General features: G+C 41.9%; 1 protein-coding gene across 1 annotated transcript in view; it reads left to right on the top strand.

The window, feature by feature from the left end:
- The first annotated feature begins 2446 nt into the window (after positions 1-2446).
- LOC131953886 (RNA binding protein fox-1 homolog 2) overlaps positions 2447-22415 on the top strand; it is a 58757-nt gene continuing 38788 nt past the window's right edge. The window contains exon 1 of the mRNA XM_059317309.1: positions 2447-2866. Coding sequence (XP_059173292.1) covers positions 2837-2866 — 30 coding nt within the window. The 5' untranslated portion in view covers positions 2447-2836. The remainder of the gene's footprint in view (positions 2867-22415) is intronic.

The following is a 22415-nucleotide window of genomic DNA, read 5'->3' as shown; positions in this document are numbered from 1 at the left end:
TATATTTGAAAAAAATCTTTCATGTTTTATGTGCTGTAACAATTATATTCTAGACCTTACTCGCACAACTTACACGCACACATTACACCTTACACGCACACATTACACCTTACACGCACACATTACACCTTACACGCACACATTACACCTTACACGCACACATTACACCTTACACGCACACCTTACAACACCTTACACACACACCTTACACCTTACACACACACCTTACACGCACACCTTACACCTTACACGCAGACCTTACACCTTACACGCACACCTTACACGCACACCTCTCAAAAACAATTTCACGTGTTATCATATAAACAGCCTAAAGGTATTGATTTGTCTATTGATGATTTATTTAAATATTCTGTAGCAATGAGATTTTATGATGCTGCTTTTAAAGGTATTTTTTTAAAACCTTCATTCTTTCAACAATTTTTCTGAATTAAATTTGCGCCTAATATAAATCATTTTCCTATACTAGCGTGTGGACCGGGTGAACTTGATTCATAGATTTTGACCTGCGTGTACTTAGATCTAATTAGTTGATGAGTTGTTAGATTAATTGGTGAGTTATGTAAGTGTACAAGGGTATCGTCCATTATTTAAATATTTTTTTTACTGTTATCAGATTGCGTTAGTACCCAGTTTTAATCTAAAGCACACTAAAAATGTTGATTTTTACAGTGTGAGTGTGAAAGGAGGGGGGGGGGGGGGGGGTGAAGAGTGGTAGCAGGAGGCCACCCTCCGCCCCATTCAATTTCCTAGTCCAAAATAATTACAGTAAGACATAGCCCCCCCCCCCCTATTTCTTGCTTCCAATCACGTTATGGCTATTTGCCCCACCCCCACCCCCACCCCCCACTACACACACAAATTGGTGCTTACCACTTCTCTGACACCCCCAACTTCCGCTGGGATAAGCTGTCCTGCCCACCTGGGATAAGCTGTCCTGTCCACACACCATCTTGGGTCAATCCCTGACCAGCATCCCGTGTCACGCGCGTTTTTCTGAACTTTACACAACAGAGTCAAGTACGTCTTTAGCCTTCAGTCACACTCAGTAGGTTTAAATATTCGCTGTATTTTACTGGATTCTTGACATATTTTTTAATGCACCAATTTTGTTTTTTTTTTAAAAATATTTCTTTGTTGGGAGTGACAGTCGCTCCTACGCATGCGTCACATAAGTAAGTTGACACATCATAGCATACACATTGTGTAAACTGGTTTAACACAAGACCCAGTCTTATGAACTTTACACGTGTAGGCTTAGTCTACCACATCACGATCTAAAATAACTACAACACTAATCCTTTACTGCACACCATTCAAGATTTTAAAATTCTTGTCATAGTTTCGTCATATACGCTTTTCCCTTTTAGTTTCCTTAGACTGGTCATGTTTATAAGTTTTCGAATTTTTCCTGAAACAATGCAACAAAGACGATTTTTTAAACTTTCCGTATACAGAGTATAGAGGAAGTGTTGAAATCGTGATGAATAATTAACAGATATATCAACAGTTTTTGTCGCTTTACAGCTCCCTACTGTATCATGTACAGAACATAAAGGATGCATTTTAATCGTTGCAACAAATTCTAAACAGAGGTTTTGACAAACTTTGACATATTACGTCCTTCCGGAACGGAATAACAACACTTGGTTTTGCAATTTTGTCTGTATGTCTGTGATGGATGTAAACACGTTACCTTGAGAACCGTTTCAGTTAGGTTGAAGAAATTTCATATATAAGTATAGAATCTTATACTAAAATTATTTTTAGTCTGAGTGACCCCCCCCCCCCTCACCCATAACCAGAAGTTTTATTTTACTCTAGTTCCGGTTTCAAAAATACCGATAACGTAAGTACTGTTTCATTTTGGTCAACGAAATTTTATACATAGGTATAAAATGTTATTGTAAATAGACAAGAGGTACACTTTAATGGTAGACAACCCCATACACGGTGACAATAGTCACCCCATGCATTGTGATGGTAGACACCCAGTACACGGGGATTGTATATTCTAGCTATAGTCAGTGTGTCTTCCAGACTTTTTTCTCCGGGGGGGGGGGGGGGGGGGGCACTTGAAATCTTCGGGTGGGGGGGGGGGGCGGTAGACTTTTTTCGGGGGGGGGGGCGGACACTGTATATTTTCTATATAAATTTCATTTCGTTCGGGGGGGGGGGTGGCGGTAGAAGAAATGCCTGGAAGAAACTCTGGCTATAGTGTATCATTATCAGAAGAAAAAAATCTGTGTCATTTTCTAGATCGCAACCCAATTTAGGATCTACCTATTTTTTAAATTTTTTTTTTTGTTCTTTAAAATCAAATATCATCTAATTTTCATTGAGACTTGTACAATATTTTACTCTGTCCTAACTTATTTTAACCGTTTCGCTTTGTCGTGTGTCATAGCGCTTGATTTCTACTGTAACCCCACGGAACACTCGCCGTGTTGTGTACACGAAAATAACACAGAAACATTTTATTTAAAAAATAATTATGTCGTTCTGTGCAACTATTTAAGTAACTGTGTAATATAACTGTAAGACTATTCCGGGAAGCTGTTTTTTAATTCGCAAGACGGGTTCGAACCCACCTAGGATAGGACCTAGGTTTGAATATCTAGAACTGAACCAAGGCAGCCACGCCGTCTGTAGGCGCGTCACACGGAGGTGTGGATACATTTGGGGGCCATCTCCCCCCTTGAGACCTCGCCAGTAGCCCGCCCTTAGAAACGGGGGGCGTTTCTGCAATTAAGACAATTAGCCGCCCTCGACCTGACCTCGAGCTGTTGGTCAAGTCCCCAGTTGACCTTGACCCACCATGTTGTTGACCGCGCCGCTCTACACCCCGGTGAGTAACTTTTTGATTTTGCTCGTGTTCTTTTTGTGTTCTGGTGGTGTGACGGGAGTCACGTGACTAGGGTCTACACACACGTGTCTACACACATACACACACGTGTCTACACACATACACACACGTGTCTACACACATACACACACGTGTCTATACACATACACACACGTGTCTATACACATACACACACGTGTCTATACACATACACACACGTGTCTACACACATACACACACGTGTCTACACACATACACACACGTGTCTACACACATACACACGTGTCTATACACATACACACGTGTCTACACACATACACACACGTGTCTATACACATACACACACGTGTCTATACACATACACACACGTGTCTATACACATACACACACGTGTCTACACACATACACACACGTGTCTACACACATACACACACGTGTCTACACACATACACACGTGTCTATACACATACACACGTGTCTACACACATACACACACGTGTCTATACACATACACATAGTTACACACTTAGCTATACATACACACACGTGACTGTACTTACACGTGGCCCCACACACGTGGCTTCACACACTTAGCTATACACGTGGCTATACACGCATCGCTAGACACACTAGACTAAACACACGTGACTAAACACACACGTCGATACACATACACACACAGCCATACACATGCACGTGCATACACACATGTGACTTAACTAAAAACAATTTGTATACCTCACCAGTTAGGCTAAGAGCGTTAACATCATAAAAGCTTATTTGTTATTATGTATAGAAAAAAATGTTAAGAATTTACATATATTATTATATTTTAACATATTTTATACTGTATATAATAAACTAATATAATATTAAGGTAGCAATGTTATATGATGGGTTCTATTCACTAAGTCAACGTTTTGTTAAGCAGTGTTTCTTCCAGACATTTTATTCGGTGGGGGGGGGGGGGGGGGGGGGCACACTGGTAAAAGTATGTTTTCTATATAAATTCCATTTCGTTCGGGGAGATGTCTGGAAGAAACTCTGTTGTTAAGGCCAATAGCAGACAATATAACAATATAGTTTTCCGTCGTTCTTTTGTCTGTCGAAACTTGCAAACAAAATTGCGACCATTTTTACTCGAACCGATTTCTTTCAAAGTTGACACGTATGTTAAGACCCAACGACAATGCAATGTGACATGAACTATTAATTAATTATATGTGTAATTATTCTGTTTAAATAGCACCAAACTTAAAACCCAGATCATGACACCCATGGCACTTCCCAAGACCAGGTCCCGACTTCCACTTCCACCCCTAAAACCCCGACACGAAAAACTCAACTCTTACTTTCGCTACTTCTAAAATCTCCCCCGTTTCGCGGCATCTGTTTGCATAATGTATGCAATGCTCCACTCCTGCAAATATACCACAGTAATTAAAACCAACAGCGACGGTCGGGGTAGACAGATTGAGGCTGAAAGCGAACGCCGGCTAGAAAGGGAAACAGGTTGTCGCAGAATGTCGCGCTCATTCAATATTGAAACAAGGGAGTTAAATATGGAAGTAAAACGCTGAGTTATCTTTGAACCGTTACAAAATAAAAAAAGTTGGACGGGGTAGACACTTTTTTTTATAGTTTAGACCAGGGGTCTCCAAACTACGGCCCGCGGGCCGGATGCGGCCCTCGAAGTCCTCTCATCCGGCCCGCGGAGATCTTTTTGTCCAAGGAAACATCGTTTTTGGTGATAGCTGAGGAACTTTGCCCAGAAAAAATCAGACATGCCTGGAAGAAACTGGCCCCCGAACTGAAATTTGATAGTTAATGCGGCCCTCGGACTGAAAAGTTTGGAGACCCCTGGTTTAGATTTTAGATTCTAGTGTACCAAGCTGTTCTAGTTCATGGAGTTTTTTTATTGGGGTCAAAGGGCATTGGAGTTTACGAGTAATAGGATGGTTTAATGGGAATAATAGGTTAAATTAAAGTTAATCAAAAATTAAAGACAGGGATCTATAGGATAGATGAAGTAGAATTTATGTTTCTTGACCTCGGGTTATGAAGGGATGGTGTGCTCAGCACCATAATCAGCCGCCTTTACTTTCCTTAAATTGAGTCAGATACCCATCAGAGCTGGGTGGAGTCAGTGACGTGCTGCAGAATCAAGTGCTGACCGAGATCAGAACTCGAGTCTTTCGGGTTAGCAGAGTTTCTTCCAGGCATCTCTTCGGGGGGGGGGGGGCGTATTACCGCCCCCCCCCCCCCCCCCGAACGAAATGAAATTTATATAATTTATATAGAAAATATAAACTTTTAACAGTGTCCGCCCCCCCCCCCCCCCGAAGAAAGTTTACCGCCCCCCCCCCCCCCCCCCCCGAAAATTTCAAGTGCCCCCCGGAGAAAAAAGTCTGGAAGAAACACTGCGGGTTAGTAGTCGAGTGCTCTACTACCCGATCACGTTTTGAGAATACCAGGTCGATTTTACGCGGGGGGTGTTTTTTTTTAGGAATAATGGTTTTAATTTAAAATGGGCAAATTTAGGAATTACACTGGTAGTTTTAAGGGTGGTCTGTTCGTGGTCATTTCAATTATAATATACATAATTTTAAGAATAATGTAACGGTGAGTTTCGAAATTATCTGATGGATGAAATAGAGTGAATATTTTTTTTTAAATTATGTCAATTGAAGTTCAGTTTCAGAGTTTAATGAATTCCCCCAGACAAGCGTAGTGTTGGCTCAACGATTTGACAATATTATCGGTACACGGAACCAGCGTGGCAGCCAAAGATCGAAGTCGTTAAATATTTTATAGAGCAGGTCGAACACACTTGGACTTTTCCCTCCTCCAGGCTGATGTCAAGTGTTGTAGATCAGTTGAAGGGGTGACTTGTTGCCCCGGGCCTCACGTGTGTATCAGTTGAAGGGGTGACTTGTTGCCCCGGGCCTCACGTGTGTATCAGTTGAAGGGGTGACTTGTTGCCCCGGGCCTCACGTGTGTATCAGTTGAAGGGGTGACTTGTTGCCCCGGGCCTCACGTGTGTATCAGTTGAAGGGGTGGCTTGTTGCCCCCGGGCTCACGTGTGTATCAGTTGAAGGGGTGGCTTGTTACCCCCCCCCCGGTCTCACGTGTGTATCAGTTGAAGGGGTGGCTTGTTACCCCCCCCCCCCCGGGCTCACGTGTGTATCAGTTGAAGGGGTGGCCATACAGACCACGCCCCTGAGTCCTTAAAGACCACGCCCCTGAGTCCTTAAAGACCACACCCATTAGTCCTTAAAGACCACACCCATTAGTCCTTAAAGACCACACCCATTAGTCATTAAAGACCACACCCATTAGTCCTTAAAAACCACACCAATTAGTCCTTAAAGACCACACACCTAATTCCTTAAAGACTACACACCTTAGTCCTTAAAGACCACATACCTTCCGTAAAGACCACGCCACTGAGTCCGTAAAGACCACGCCCCTGAGTCAATAAAGACCACGCCCCTGAGTCAATAAAGACCACGCCCCTGAGTCCATAAAGACCACGCCCCCTGAGTCCGTAAAGACCACGCCCCTGAGTCCGTAAAGACCACGCCCCTGAGTCCGTAAAGACCACGCCCCTGAGTCCGTAAAGACCACGCCCCTGAGTCCGTAAAGACCACGCCCCTGAGTCCGTAAAGACCACGCCCCTGAGTCCGTAAAGACCACGCCCCTGAGTCTGTAAAGACCACGCCCTTGAGTCTGTAAAGACCACGCCCTTGAGTCCGTAAAGACCACGCCCCTGAGTCCGTAAAGACCACGCCCCTGAGTCCGTAAAGACCACGCCCCTGAGTCCGTAAAGACCACGCCCCTGAGTCCGTAAAGACCACGCCCCTGAGTCCGTAAAGACCACGCCCCTGAGTCCGTAAAGACCACGCCCCTGAGTCCGTAAAGACCACGCCCCTGAGTCCGTAAAGACCACGCCCTGAGTCCGTAAAGACCACGCCCCAGAGTCCGTAAAACCACGCCCCTGAGTCCGTAAAACCCACGCCCCTGAGTCTGTAAAGACCACGCCACTGAGTCCGGAAAACCTGAGACTACGCCCACATGTCAGTAGTCGGTAATTTTCGCAAACTAACAGTCAAAATCGATGTAAAACATTCTCGCATATTCCATGGCGCTGCACGGATTTGAACCAGCAACAGTGTATCTACCCGGCCATCAGGATACTAAGTACTTAACGGCCTAAATAAACACAAATTTTGCATGAATTAAAAACCCAGCCCCAGGGTAAGTCGAGCGTAGTGTGTTGACTGTGGGGGGGGGGGGGGGGGGGGCTGTGTTTCACTAGCACACATTCCGTGCACTGATAGTCTGACATTGGATATGTACACAGTCATTCAAATGTTGATAGGGGTTACATCAACATGTTGAAACTATCGTTTACGTGGGTTGAATGGAGTTGAGAGCCTTACAGTAGCACTGTCAGGGTGTCGGTACAGTTGATGTGTTTAAAAAAAAAAAATTTGAGAACCTTGCACGAAGCTTATAGTATTTGTATAAAATTGTGTGGTCCTAGTTCAGTGTGCAAATAGATTAGCTGGACTCTACCGTTGTTTGTTTTGGTTGTTTAGTTTAAAAAGAACAGTAACCCCTGGTCTCACCCGGAATGCTCTAATTTCATTGTTACTTCCCTTGCGTTCCATCTCTTATTATTTTTTCTCCCCCCTGCATCTAGGCCTAACAGAGGTTTTAGGCAAACTGACTCCGCCTGACATTTGACCTTGACCTTCTACTCCCAGCTGTCACTGCCTGACGATTAATTATTAGAATGCCACGTGCATCAGCTGTACCTGGTAGCGGAAGTGGCTCTGGCATTTCTCACATTATCCCCCCCCCCTCCCCCACTAATTATTTATATTAGTCATTCACTGTAAGGTTAGTTAGCTTAGGCCAAACCGTTCTTTCACGCGCTGGCTAATTTAGTATGTACTGACTATACCACTTCACTATGTCATATATATATATATATATATATATATATATATATATATATATATATATATATATATATATATATATATATATATATATATATATATATATATATATATATATATATATATATATATATATATATATATATATATATATATATATATATATATATATATATATATTAGGTTTTCTCCTAGCTCTGCAACTAATTCGTGCAAGTATTTCCCTACACAGGCCTACAATGTTGCACTTTTGTGGGAAGGGTAGTGGTGGTGTTTGTTTGTGGTGGGGGTTATGACCTGATCCAACTACCCCTATAAACGTTTAGTGTAGCTTGTCCAGGCTGCTAACTACTGGACCAGTAGACAACTCAATGGTTAAGCTGCTGTTGTACCGCATTTAAATTCTACATCTCCCGGCCAATGTTATTCAAACGTTTTGATTGCGATGAATATATCTTATCCCTGTCAGTGTATTAAACGTGCTCCATCATTGGTACTAGAATTTAACGATACGTAATCTATACAAACATTTTTAAAAAATCCAACTTTGATTCTTTATTATTTATCTTTTCGCGATTCCATTTTTTAACGTATCTATTTTTGTCATAGATATCTTATCTTAATTTCTCGTTTATTACAATGATAAAGGGAAGAAATATTTACGTTTCGCTATCTAAATATAATTTTTAAAGTTCTATAAAACCATGGGATATTTGAGGGAGATAGAAGTGAGGGGGTGAGGGATGGTGAAGTTTTGTGCGGGATATGGAGGATTGTTGGGGGGTGGGGGTGAAGTTTTGTTGGGAATTTGGAAGATTATGGAATGGGGTAGAGTTGGGGGGGGGGGGATATGCATATGGAAGATTGTGTGTAAAGTTGCACTTTTGTGGGGGATGTGGAAAAGAGTTGGGATGTGAAGGGTTATGGAGTATATCGTAGGGTGACTGCAAAAATTTCCAACGCCATCTAGTTTTCGTGCCCATTACATTTATTGTTCTTATCATCCGTCTGATGAAACAAATTCGGAGCTCCGAACTGTCCATCCAGTGAGATGAGACGATTGTCAATTTTTTTTTTCCATTTCTCGACACCACTGGCCTCCGGAATTCTTGTCCAGAAAAAAAAATGAAGTGTTAAAAAATCAGCAGAGATGATTGAACGCGTCTGCACCGGCTTAACTTCATTCTGCGCATCTTAAGAGTATATCTAGATGGGGAGGGGGTGGGCGAGGGGGTGTAGATTAGAATAGAGGGTGGGGAGTTTGAAATATCCAATTTATGTGGAGTATTGGCTCGATGAAATATAACAAACGGGGATGGATGGAGGTGGATGCTACAATAAATTATAGCGAATGGGGATGGATAGGGATCTAAAAATCTCCCATGTATAGGGTGTATCGTATTTCTATATTGAGGAGGGGGAGTTGTGGATTTTGAAATCTGCCCTGTAGATGGGGGGGGGGGGGTCGGTGTGTGATTGGATGAATCAGAGATGATTTTAGTTGATACTTTTTTTTATTTTGTTTTACCGACGACTCGTGTGAATGGTGTCTCGGTGGAGATTGTGTTAAATGTACCACAAAATTGGCTCGGGTCTGTCTGAGTGAGTGTGGGGGGGGGGGGGGGGGGGGGGGGGGGAAGAGACAACCAGTAGACTTTTGTAGCGAGTAAAAACTCGGATCTGTTGAAATGGAATTGGATGACGGTGTCAAGTAGGGAATAGGGGGGGGGGAGACTGGGGAGGGCCAAAAAAAATCTTCACATCTACGGTGTCGTGTTATTCTAGTTTAGGTCACGTGGTTTCAGTGTGTGGCTTTTTTTTCTCTTTTTAACCGGATGGTGTCATATGTCAGAGTGGGGAGAAAATAGAAAGCCTGGCCGGATAATAGCGGGGGCTGAGAGGGCTCAGGTCAGGGCCCCTGAATGTGCATGCACCCGGGTGTCTACTAGCAATCAACATTTTCATTTCCTCGCACTTCGCACTTTATTAAATACATTAAAATTCTTCAAAATCAAAATAAATCGATCCTAATTTAAAACTAAAACAACATAGGTGGTGTAAATAGCGAATAATTTCCTGCATGGGATCCCCGGTAACAAAACTCCAGCCAAGATCTAATATAAAGCATCGTCTTATAATCTGTTGGCTTTGAATACGTTTTAATTGCTTTCCCCGTTCCTAAGGTAAATCTCCCCTCCCCACCCACACAAAGCAAACACATTAACCTTAAAGAAAGTGACGCTGCTAATAGCTACTTCCTGTTTCGGACATTCCAATTAAGGCGGCCCAGGCCCAACCCTCAGGTACATCACCTGTTTCACCTGTGCTTCAGTGCCTTGAGTCCCAGGCTCTGATACAGGCCTGTCATAGGTTTTTAAAGGTGGGATATTTGTTTAAGGTAGGGTATTTAAAAGTGGCACTAGATATCGTATATTTCACAAAACGATATCGCTTTTTTTTTCTTCATCTGTCTACTCTATTAAAAAAAGTTCTGTATAGAAATAATGTAAAAACTGCATCAGGGTCCTTTGCGCCCAGAAGAAGTCACCAAAATATAAACATTATTTGATTAAAGATTACATTTTAAATAGTTTTCTTACTCTATCTACACTAGTCTGGCCGACTTCTTTTTTTTTTTATAATAGAGTTTAATGTGCCCTACCCACAATCACCATGTAATTAATTATGGGGTACTCGCTACAACACATTGAGACTCGCTAATTCACCATCACCAAGTACGTAAGGGATCCCCTCCAACACAATTAAGTATACGTGTCAACTGGCTATGCGTCATTTAGGCCGTAGATTCCGATTTCAGCCTGCTTTTCTTTCTGGGTTTGCTTCCGTAGCCTTTGTCCAACGCAGAACAAACTACAAAGAAGCAGTTGTTTGATTTTGGAGTTGTTGTATCTCCTAGAAGAGATTCTGTCCCCGAGGGTTCGAACTAGAGAATTTTCGGTTTAGCAACCATGAGCTCTACCGACTCGACCACGCCGACCCCTTCACACAATACAATGCACGTTATTTTGGGGTACCCAGAACACCAAATTGAGATCCGCAAGTGACCAAAAGGTCACCAATTCCTCGGGCTATGGTGTCGTGGTCAGCTGAAAAGGTCAGTGTTAGTGTCTACCAGTCCGCCTGGTGGGATGAAGAATTTATGCTCGCCTAATTAAAGAGTTGATGAGGGGGCTAGGGTGATCTTAAGAGCTCAATTTAACATCGGGAGCGGCTTTGGAAGGGAGCCATTTGTTAATATGTAAGGGGGGGGGGTGTTTCGTTTGTGAGGGAGTTGTGTGGGTGTGTGAAGAGGTAGTGGGTGGGTGTGAGGGTGGGGGTTTTAGGAAGGCCGGAACGGATGGATCCAATAACACACAGTTCAAGTTCAACTATAATTGTTCTTTATTAAAATGATATATAGGTTCAAGTTTCTACCTAACTGATCTACACTGTACTATTTACTTCTACTACTGACTGTTCACTATACTACTAACTCCCACGACCAATCCTAACACTATCTACATTCTACAACCTAACACCTTCTCTACTCTTCGCTATCTAATCATGATCTCCTAACTATCTACATTCTCGGCCGTCTCTGACCGCTACCTAACACCGTCCTCGCCTATCGCTCTCCTGCCCCACGCCTCAGTGGTCAGCTGACCATACCACGTGACCGGTCAGTCTCTGAATTTTCATTGGTCTACCTCTGACTAACACGCTAAAGCCTATTTCTGCTATCTACCTGGCTTCGACGCAACATTGCGTCATCACATATCTCCCTCCCTTTCTGTAGCTGACAAATTATATTTTTCAGCGTCTGCTACTAATCTAATACATCAACAACTATCTGTCTTACTACTCTATTCTATCCCTAACATCAATCATATAAATCAAATACAAAATGGGACAGCACAGTTTACAAAAACACAAAATCTTGTGTCTGTGTTCCTGAAAAAAAAATGTCATTGTTCTAGTTTTTGTGTAAGTATCCTGACGTCTGTGGTGTCTCTGCTTGATAATGTATGTCTATGTTATGGTTTGATTGAATCTAATCATGTGTAACTCAGTTCTGGTTAGGTTGTCGTGTACTGGCCTTGAGCTAATCTTAGTAGAATGTGTAACTGGTTGAACGGGCTCTGCGAGCAGTGTAAGTGTATGTGTAAGTGTTATGTAATTGTTGGCGTTCCTCTGTGGTGGGTGGGTTGTGGCGAGTTTTGATGTACATTCCCGTGAGGCGGGTGTAGGCGTAACTTTCGTTGGTCAATGTGATGACGCAACAATCTCATCTCAACGCTGGTTGAGACGTCCACGTAGAGTGATTATACGATGAACTGGAGCTGTCTGATGCGGTGGCGAACAATGACGTAACGTTCCGACGCTGGGAACTTGGACGATGGGTCGTCTACCCTTTGTATGTGCCGACGTAGGTGTACGTAGCTGGCGGTCTGTTATTCAACTCCAGTGCGGGGGCGAAGCGGTGGCGATGCGTCCGTTGTCTTGACCAGGGCAATTCTCCGTTCGGCAGGGCTGTTCGCTGTCCAGGTAATTCAACGTAATCAGGGTTTCAGGTGGCGGCACTCTTTGAAGTGTCGGCTTCATCTCGTCTCATTCTGAATAGCGCTGGTGGGTCTGAAATTGTATTACGAGACCATGAGCAATGGTTTTACGTGACTATCTTAGTGCCCGCGTAGACAAGTATTCAGACAGAGGTACCTTCCATTAAAAAAAAACCTCAATCCCAAATTTAAACGTGCTGAACATTTGTCTGGCGGCATAACAACATTAAGAAAATAACATTACAAATATAACATTACAAAAATAACCAAATAAAAACTCAGTACACTCTAATCTAACAACAATCTGTAAAGCCTAATAAACTCAATAGACGTAAACACTACTAGAGCTTAGAAATAGCTTCACAAAAAGAATAGACATGTAAGTGTATATCAATAATATCGTGCCATTTCAAATCAACATTTCAACACGTAATCATATAGTGGAGCAGCTCTCACTATCTGACTTCTGACAAAAAAAACTGGCTGGCTTGACTTAATCGACTGACTTCACTTATGACTTCAGTAGCTTGACTTATTTCACTTTAACTGACTTCAGTAATTTGACTGACTTCAATTTAACGACTGATTCCACTTTGACGACTGATTTCCTCTGACGACTGACTTCACATGACGACTAATTTCCTTGACGACTAAATTCTCTTCACTGCGACAACTAAATCGACTGACTTCATAGACCTCTGACTGACTTCGACTTCAATTCAACTTTAAGGACTTCACTGACTGACTTGAACTTCGACGACTTAAACGTCTTCACTTTGACTTCAAAGACTTTTCCTTGACTTCAACTACTTCAATATGACTTCAAAGACTTCACTTTGACTTCAAAGACTTTTTCTTTGACTTCAACGACTTCAATATGACTTCAAAGACTTCACTTTGACTTCAACAACTTCAATATGACTTCAAAGACTTCAACGACATCACTTTGACTTCAAAGACTTCACTATAACTTCGACGATTTCACTTCTTCACTATGACCTCGACGACTTTAATATGATTCAAAGACTTTTCTTTGACTGCAACATGACTTCAACTACGTCACTATGACCTCACTACGACTTCAACAACTTATTGACTGACTTCAAATAACTTCTTTGACTTCAGTTCTGACTAATACTTCACTGACTTCAATAACACTATTGACTTCAGATTTGACTACACTGACTTCTGACTGTACGACTTCACGTCGATTTTTTCGACTACTTAGATTAACACAAAAATACTCGACTTAACTTCACTTTTATGTCCGTTGTTCAAAATCATTTATGGAGGCGGTCCGGGTCACATTCTTGGTCATGGGGTTGATGTTCTAGGGCAGTTGCGTGTTATCTATGTGTTGTACTTTCCGTTTCACTAATTCTAACGTTAACTCTGCTTTTGTTCTTGACATGTCTTACTATCTTGACTATCTTGTTTTCTAACTTACTCTTTATAGATGTTTCAAATTCTTCTCCTGTTTTGTCTAATGGTATGCCATGTTTATAGCATTGAAACTCTGCCTCCATGGTTGTGTATGTGTGTGTGTGTGTAGAGGAAAGTTAACAAAACTAAGGCAACAGGGCGTAACAACAGAATGTGTAAGGCAGAAAAACCGCTGGCACAAACTATCCAGCACGGGTATAAACCCAAACGTTTAAAAAAAGTTTTGGAAGGCACTTATCTTTTTGGACATGTTGACTGTTCCCTTGTGTTGGTAATCCAACTCGCTCCGGCTGAAGGAACCCGCTGTTGTGATGAGTTAGAGAAAGCAATATACAAGTCACACTCCGTCATGAGATAGCTGATATACGTTCTTTCCCGTACTCGACCCGCGCTCCACCAGATGTGAGGGTGGGGATTTTAAGAGGCGGTAACGAATGAATGCAATAACACACAGTTCAAGTTCAACTATAATTGTTCTTTATTAAAATGATATATAGGTTCAAGTTTCTACCTAACTGATCTACACTGTACTATTTACTTCTACTACTGACTGTTCACTATACTACTAACTCCCACGACCAATCCTAACACTATCTACATTCTACAACCTAACACCTTCTCTACTCTTCGCTATCTAATCATGATCTCCTAACTATCTACATTCTCGGCCGTCTCTGACCGCTACCTAACACCGTCCTCGCCTATCGCTCTCCTGCCCCACGCCTCAGTGGTCAGCTGACCATACCACGTGACCGGTCAGTCTCTGAATTTTCATTGGTCTACCTCTGACTAACACGCTAAAGCCTATTTCTGCTATCTACCTGGCTTCGACGCAACATTGCGTCATCACAGTGGGTGGATGGAGATGTGGTGGGTGAGTGGAGAGGTAGTTGTGTGGATATGTGGAGAGATGATAGTGTGGGTGTGTGGAGGGGTAGTTGTGTGGATGTGTGGAGAGATGATAGTGTGGGTGTGTGGAGAGGTTGTTGTGTGTGTGGGTGGGAAGAGAGGTGGTTGTGTGGTTGGGTGGGAAGAAAGGTGGGTGTGTGAGTCGTTGGGTGTGTATCTCCAGTACAGCTGTGTGTATGAGTCAAGAAATGGTTGTGCAGGTTACCTAGATAGTGTATGTAACCACCTTGTTACCTTGCCAAAACATGACCTTCTTTATAGTGGACAGTGTGCGTGCGTTATAACTTTATTAGCAATATTTGTCTTGTGGTATTTGAACCCCAAAAGTTGACAAATTTACACCGTAAAGACAGCATAAAAAAATGAAACAACGATCAAAGCATTCTACTGTTCTGGCTTAGAATGTCTATTCTTCCTACCTATGTCTACAAATTGTGTTAAAATCACAATATTAGCCCAGATGATACAAGTTTTTTTTGTTTTTTTTTGTTAAAGACTGTACACATTCAGTAGTGAATTGTAGTAAAGTAATCAGCCCTTGCGAATAAGTAATAAGAGGAATAAACAAAGGCCCATTACCCAGTGAATTAAGATAAAGATATAAATAAAGCTGGAACACATTTCCCGCAGGAAACACGCCGTGTTTTATAAACACTTTTGACGTCAGAGAATGAAATATATGTAGACCAGTGGTTCTTCACTTTTTTTTGAGGTACCGAACACTACTTGTCTCATATGCGCACCCACCGAACCCTTCTTTATAGTTCTATCACCGGCACGGAGAAAATCTGATCGTGAATCATATAAGTCGGGTGTGTTTTATCATCCGCCGAACCCCTGAGAATGACACTGCGAGCGCCTGGGGTTCGATCGAAAACATGTTAAGAACCACTGATGTAGACAGTTGGCCAGTGTATCCATTGTTTACATTTGGATGTTTGTATGCCAGATTTAAAAAACAACCAAAACAAAAAACAATTGGCTTTGTCTACGTGCCGCTCAATCTGGCCATTGTTTTAAAATCTGTTTGTCTGGTTTTGTGTGTAAACAGCTCAAGATTTGAGGGGGATATTTTTGTTTTATAACGGTTTAGTGAAGCCCCTCAGTAAGACCAGGACTGGCTGGTACAGGGATGGGTTATGGTGGCAGTGGTGTCTGGGATAGTAAACTCTAGACACTTGTGGGGGAGAGGTACATCTGGAATCATAAAACTGGATGGGAAATGGGCTAGCAGCTATAAGGATGTTTAAAGATTATTGGAGAGTTTAAAATTAGCATACAGCGGTCAGCAGGTGGTGACTCTAGGAGTGGGGGGGGGGGGGGGGGGAGGAGGGGGTGTAGGTAACTCAAAACAAAAAGTCGCTACATCTATGGTCATCGAACCTACCATAGTTTAGTAGACAACATATTTGTTCACAAATTACCCTTACAAAACAATATTCCGTTTGATTACTACAAATTCAACGGGGCTGCGGGTGACACTAAAAGAAAAATGAAGTTAAAGTGGGAGAACGACACACGGAGCTGGGTGACACCCAAATTAAAGACGCCACTGTTTAAAATATTTAAAAGTAGAGGACAGGACTACATATTTTCACTAGACTCAACAGCAATAGATAACTTAAAGCTTTCGATTGGCTTTCTTTATTAAAAAGTAAATTAAAGTTCCTAAATCAAAAAGAATTCCCATATTGTCGTGCACATTCTTATATACATGTAAATTCGCTGTGAAACGTGAAGCTTTAGTTATTTACACACTTTTAAGTGTTGTCCAAGAACCTTCAAGCTTCTATTTCTTTAGTTTAGACGGCTTTGAAATGTATTTTTTTTTACCTAAAGCGCTTACGTTTAATGGCTTAATTTTTTTCCGTACTATGGGCATTCAACAACAGTAGTGTGAATATAAAATCCCGAAAAGTTGTCGTTCTTATGTACGAGTTGACAAGTAATAAGTCACGGTACGAACGATGTTTTTAAAAGGTGTGGACAAATATTGCTTTAAATATTGTTGTGATTTCATAAACAAACGTTTATGAATACAACACTTGTGGTGAGTGTGTGTGGAGGGGGGGGGGGGGAGATCTTGTGTACTTCATAGAACGTGTTTCTACAAGATCAGATTAAAGCAATATATAACGGACATGTGCTAGCAACATGTAAATGTAACACAATGAAGCCATAATTTTTTGTGTACAAAACTTGAACCACAAGGGGAGTAACTGATGTTTTACTTGTGTTGTGCCAGCTAATTTGTGTTAAAGTGAAAATCAAGATCGATAACCGATCGACTACTTGATCGAGTGGGAGATCGATGCAATGAAAGGGGGTATTGTTCATTCTAGTGTGTCTTGTTTGTTTGGGGCAAGTGGTCCTCATGTTGTCTTGTTTGTTTGGGGCAAGTGGTCCTCATGTTGTGTGTCCTGTTTGTTTGGGACAAGTGGTCCTCATGTTGTGTGTCCTGTTTGTTTGGGGCAAGTGGTCCTTATGTTGTCTTGTTTGTTTGGGGCAAGTGGTCCTCATGTTGTGTGTCTTGTTTGTTTGGGGCAAGTGGTCCTCATGTTGTGTATGTGTCTTGTTTGTTTGGGACAAGTGGTCCTCATGTTGTGTATGTGTCTTGTTTGTTTGGGGCAAGTGGTCCTCATGTTGTCTTGTGGTGGTGCTATCGTTTTGTCCTGCCGCTAGTGGAGACTTTCTCGTGTGTCTGAAAACTTTCTTGTCGTTCTCCAGACTGCGTTATCTGAATGAATATATGTTTTATCAAGAAATATTTTCCCTTTATTAAACATTAAAAATCAACATTACTTCATCCTTTCCCTATCATCCCAATTCCTGGCACGCACGATTTTAAAAATTAAAACACTGAGGTCAAGTGGGGCAATATACTTAGAAAATGATATTGGATCCTTATTGGTGTGCACGCGCGAGATTTCTATTGGATAACATCGCCAATGCTACAGACTTCCTTGTCCGCACGCACACAACTTTCTTGCTCACACACGTTAGAGATGCACATGCATGCATGCAGTTACCCGGTCAGGGAGGGAAAGATCAAGTATAGAAGTTTGCTAGACCTGCCCACGTCCTAGACACAGCGTCCCGACCAAGGGAACGAATGATCCAGAACAAGAGACTTAAAGACCACACAGAACCTTGCGTGACGCTATTTGCACATAGAAACAATAAGTCCGGACATTTCTTTGATGAGTTCCTTTATACATCTCCCAGACATAACTTTATTCTTTTTCTATATCGTAAAAAGCTTGAACAAAAATTCATTTGTTACTTTTTTTATGTTTACATTTACTGACCCGTACAGAAAAACAAAGCGCAGTAGTTAACAAAACAATTATAAAATTAGTGTACGTTTGTAAAATAAAATAAAAATGAATATCAATTCCACTTCAATCATATTTCTAAGTGTAAACCCCGATCTGGCCTTAAGGTTTGACGGATTACTCATCCTAAATGAAAGGAGGGCAAAAAACATTCCGCCATTAACCGGAGAGGTCCCACATCCCCAAACATGAAAAATCAATGCGGAGTGATACAGGGTGGCCGAAAAGATCTATTGACACGCTATATTTATACCCATCGGTATTGGATGATTCATCAGGACCGGGGTAGGTCGGAAAGATGTGTCTATTGTGAGGGCTCTATTCACTGTCCAGAACTGGTGTCTTACAGATCTATTCACTGTCTAGAACTGGTGTCTTAGGGATTTATTCACTGTCTAGAAATGGTGTCTTAGAGATCTAATCTCTGTCTAGAAATGGTGCCTTAGAGATCTATTCACTGTCTAGAAATGGTGTCTTAGAGATCTATTCAATGTCCAAAAATGTTGTCTTAGACATCTATTTGCTGTCTAGAACTAGTGTCTTAGAGATCTATTCACTGTCTAGAAATGGTGTCTTAGAGATCTATTCACTGTCTAGAACTGGTGTCTTAGAGATCTATTCACTGTCTAGAACTGGTTTCTTACAGATCTATTCACCGTCCAGAAATGGTGTCATAGATCTATTCACTGTCTAGAAATGCTGTCTTAAAGATCTATTTCCTGTTCATATATAGTGTCTATCGTTAGATCTCTAATCACTGTCTGAAATGGTGTCTTTGGATAGAACACGAGATCTATTTGCCATTCTGGAATCTATCACTCAGATATAGCCCACATGATTCTCAGAGCTATTACCCTTTGAACACGTAAAGAACTGCGAACGAGCGACTCCTCAAATTATAAAACATGTTTAGGACATCTCTTTTTGATGCTGTACCTTGACAAAAATTGATAGTAGATGGACATTACGTCATGCTAAAGAAAACGCTTTATATCTTCAGTCGATACACAAAACACGAGAAATGTCGTGTCTTGTGTTTGAAAAAAAGAATATGTAAGACATAGATGTCTAAGCATACATCCAACCCATTTTACAAAGCAGAAATTCAAACCAGTTTTAAGTCAACATTGCTGTATACAGCCACCTTACACAATTTAACATTATATAAGAAAATGATGAATTGAACCCCATATTGGCCTACCCCTCCCCTTCCTGTTATATAATGTATACTGAACCGCTAACGTCTCTAGATCTAAATCTTTCTCCAAGTTAGAAATAGAAAAAAAAATAAGGGCAACGGGTGCTTCGAAAAAAAAACTTTCCCCATTTAAATTCAGGAAAATAAATTGGGTTTCCCAAGAACGTGATTTAAATAGATTTCAGCCGTACATTTTGTTCCATTACCGCAGTTAACTTTATACATATATCTCACCTGGCCGGAGCAGGTATCCCGCGACTGTTGTAAATATTCATCTTATCATAATTGAGCTTCGGAGTCTGTTCTTCTTCAATCACAAACACATTTTTTTAAAAACAAGGAACTTGGTTATTTTAACTCCTCAACCAGTTTTCATATCAGTGATTCTCAAACTGCATTAACGTTTAGTTATTTGTTTATTGCACCCCCCCCCCCCCCTCCTTTCCTCCATAGTGATGACACAACCCCTTATTCACACTCACGGGTTAAATCAGTAAAAATGAATATTTGTGACTGGAGTTATCTGCCCATTTATTGAATTGCGTTATCTGCCCCTGTTCGTGTGTGGGGGTTATCTAAAAAATACAAATGTTGGTGATGTAAGTTGTACCAATGATCAAAGTGTTGTTAGCTGTGATGAGAGAAGGGGAGATAGCTTGGCATTAAAAGATCTTACTGCTAGTTAAGGACTGGAATTAACTTCGCGTGTGGCCGGGGTCTGTTCGTGTGCACGGAACTTGCATAAAAAAAATTATCTGAAGTTATGAGCATGCGAATTTTAAAGCCTCACGTTCACACATCGGTGTTTGTGGCGGATAAAGACTTTTTAAGGATGGCCGTGGTTGAAGCATATCACTGGATGCAGGATGGCCTTGGTTGATTGATGGATATGAAGTCATGTTTTAGGTTGGCCTTTTGGTAGGATGGCCATGTTGGTAGGATGGCCACGTTGGTAGGATGGCCAAGTTGGTAGGATGGCCAAGTTGGTAGGATGGCCAAGTTGGTAGGATGGCCAAGTTGGTAGGATGGCCACGTTGGTATAGTGGCCATGTTGTTGGACGAACGCCATGTTGCTAGAATGGCCACGTCGGTATGATGGCCATTTTATTGGTAGGATGGCCATATTGGAAGAATGGCATTGTTGTTGGACGAATGGCCATGTTTGTAGGATGGCCAAGTTGGTAGAATGACCACGATGGTAGTATGGCCACGTTGGTATGATGGCCATATTGGAATGTTGTCTGCTGTAAATGAACCAAGGTCATTGCCAAGCAGATTCGTTACGAAATATAAACGATGTGCTGCTCTCTTTAAGTCTATCAAGATCTAGTTCTCAGCTCGCTCCAGTTGCACTCAATCAACTTCGTAAGTCAGTGGTGTCGAGGCTAGACTAGGTCCCCTGATTGGGACCGCCTCTGGTCCAGTCTTTGGGTGCATTAATTTATCAGCGTCAACTCAATTAGTCTGTACTACGTGGTCGGAATGAAGTGGTCGTACCAGATCAAACTGTTGGGGAGAAGACCAAAAATCTAGTTCTGGGGCTGAGCAAAAAAAAATTTTGTGTTGCTGAAAATTAAAAAAAAAAAAGGAAATTAAATTGTAGAAAACGTATATGTTTAACTTTTATAAACTGATATAAATAAGTACGTAGAAGGAAATATTAACAACACCTGCAAGAAAACCGCAGTACCTTAATCTTAACGTCCAGTTTACAATACCATACTTCTTACTAAAACTAGAGTATAATTGTATTTTTTTGGACACTTTTCACGTAGAATGTCATGTAAAAAAAAATACATCAGACCTGTAGTTTTCTTTCCCATATGTCTATCTGACAGTGAAAGATATGGAGCTGTACCCTAAGGATTACTCCCACCCACCCCATATACTCTGAAGCACCCTCACCCCACCTACCCTAATACACCCCCCCCCCCCCCCATCCCACGTACCATCAAGTCGTACCACGAGCATTAGCTGAGCCTACGAGTGACTCACAAGGATCAGAACACATTTCCTTTTGAAATACTAGCTCAACCCACCCGTCTAGTCACGTCCGACCTCGAAAGGTCAGATGTTACAGACCAAGCCAGATTTTGTGGGTCCCATGAGTTTAGTGTTGCCAGATTTTATGGGTCTTATGACTTTAGCCTTGAAAGATTTTGTGGGTCCCATGACTTTTACCAGATTATGTGGGTCCCATGACTAGCTTTGCCAGATTTTATGGGTCGTCCCATGACTTAAGTTTGGCAGATTGTGTGGGTCCCATGACTTAAGCATTGCCAGATTTAGTGAATCCCATGACAGTAGCCGTGCCAGGTTTTGTGGGTCCCATAACATAGCTTTGCCAGATTTTGTGGGTCCCCGACTTATGCGTTGTGCCCATTCATGTAACGATCTTCACTTAATGATATTTTTTGTATCTACCAAAACATGCCCAGTGTTTATTCTACACGATCTCAGGGTGCGTGTTCTAATATCACTTTCAAATCGATCGCCGCAGATTTGTTGATCATAGTGCTGTAAAGGGCGTTATGGGGTGGGGGGGGGGGGAGGACTGAACGTGCCCAACAACATCATAGTGTTGGTACATGGAGAGGTGGGGGGCGGGGGGACGACTGAACGTGCTCTACGAGAATCTCGGGCACTTTCTCGATTTCCAACGACCGAAAGATTGCGCCGGCCACAAGATTGGTATAGGCTGTACGGTTCGTTAGATCGGGAGGAAATCTCGCGTCCTTGCGAGAAGGGCTCTGAGACTCTGCGAGATGAGCACGGTAGTTAATTCCGGCATATGTCACCGCCGCTTAGATCTAGTCGGTCCTGCTAGGGGATATTAGATTAGTCCTAATGTTGCTTTTTGTCTCCCGACCGACCGGGACTAATCAGCTAAAGGCGTCTCATTGGTCAGACCAGTCTACTCTAGACTCCGCCACCCATCCCCTTCCCTCACACTTGGAAGAAATACATTTTGGAAGATCAAAATGGGAGCTAATCCTGTCTCATCCGTCGGGTTTTAGGATAATTAATTTTTTTAACAGAATTACGCTGATTAAAAGGAAGCTTTAATGAAATTCATTTGAAAGATATGTAAACTTGTTAGACAAATGAGATTAGATCTTAAATAGATTATTTAACATAAAG

This window comes from Physella acuta, unplaced genomic scaffold, assembly GCF_028476545.2.
Source record: "Physella acuta isolate Inbredline_101_S28 unplaced genomic scaffold, ASM2847654v3 ptg000963l, whole genome shotgun sequence".
Taxonomy (NCBI): domain Eukaryota; kingdom Metazoa; phylum Mollusca; class Gastropoda; family Physidae; genus Physella; species Physella acuta.
Note: the sequence above shows the minus strand (reverse complement) of the source record. Positions and strands in the feature narration are given on the sequence as shown.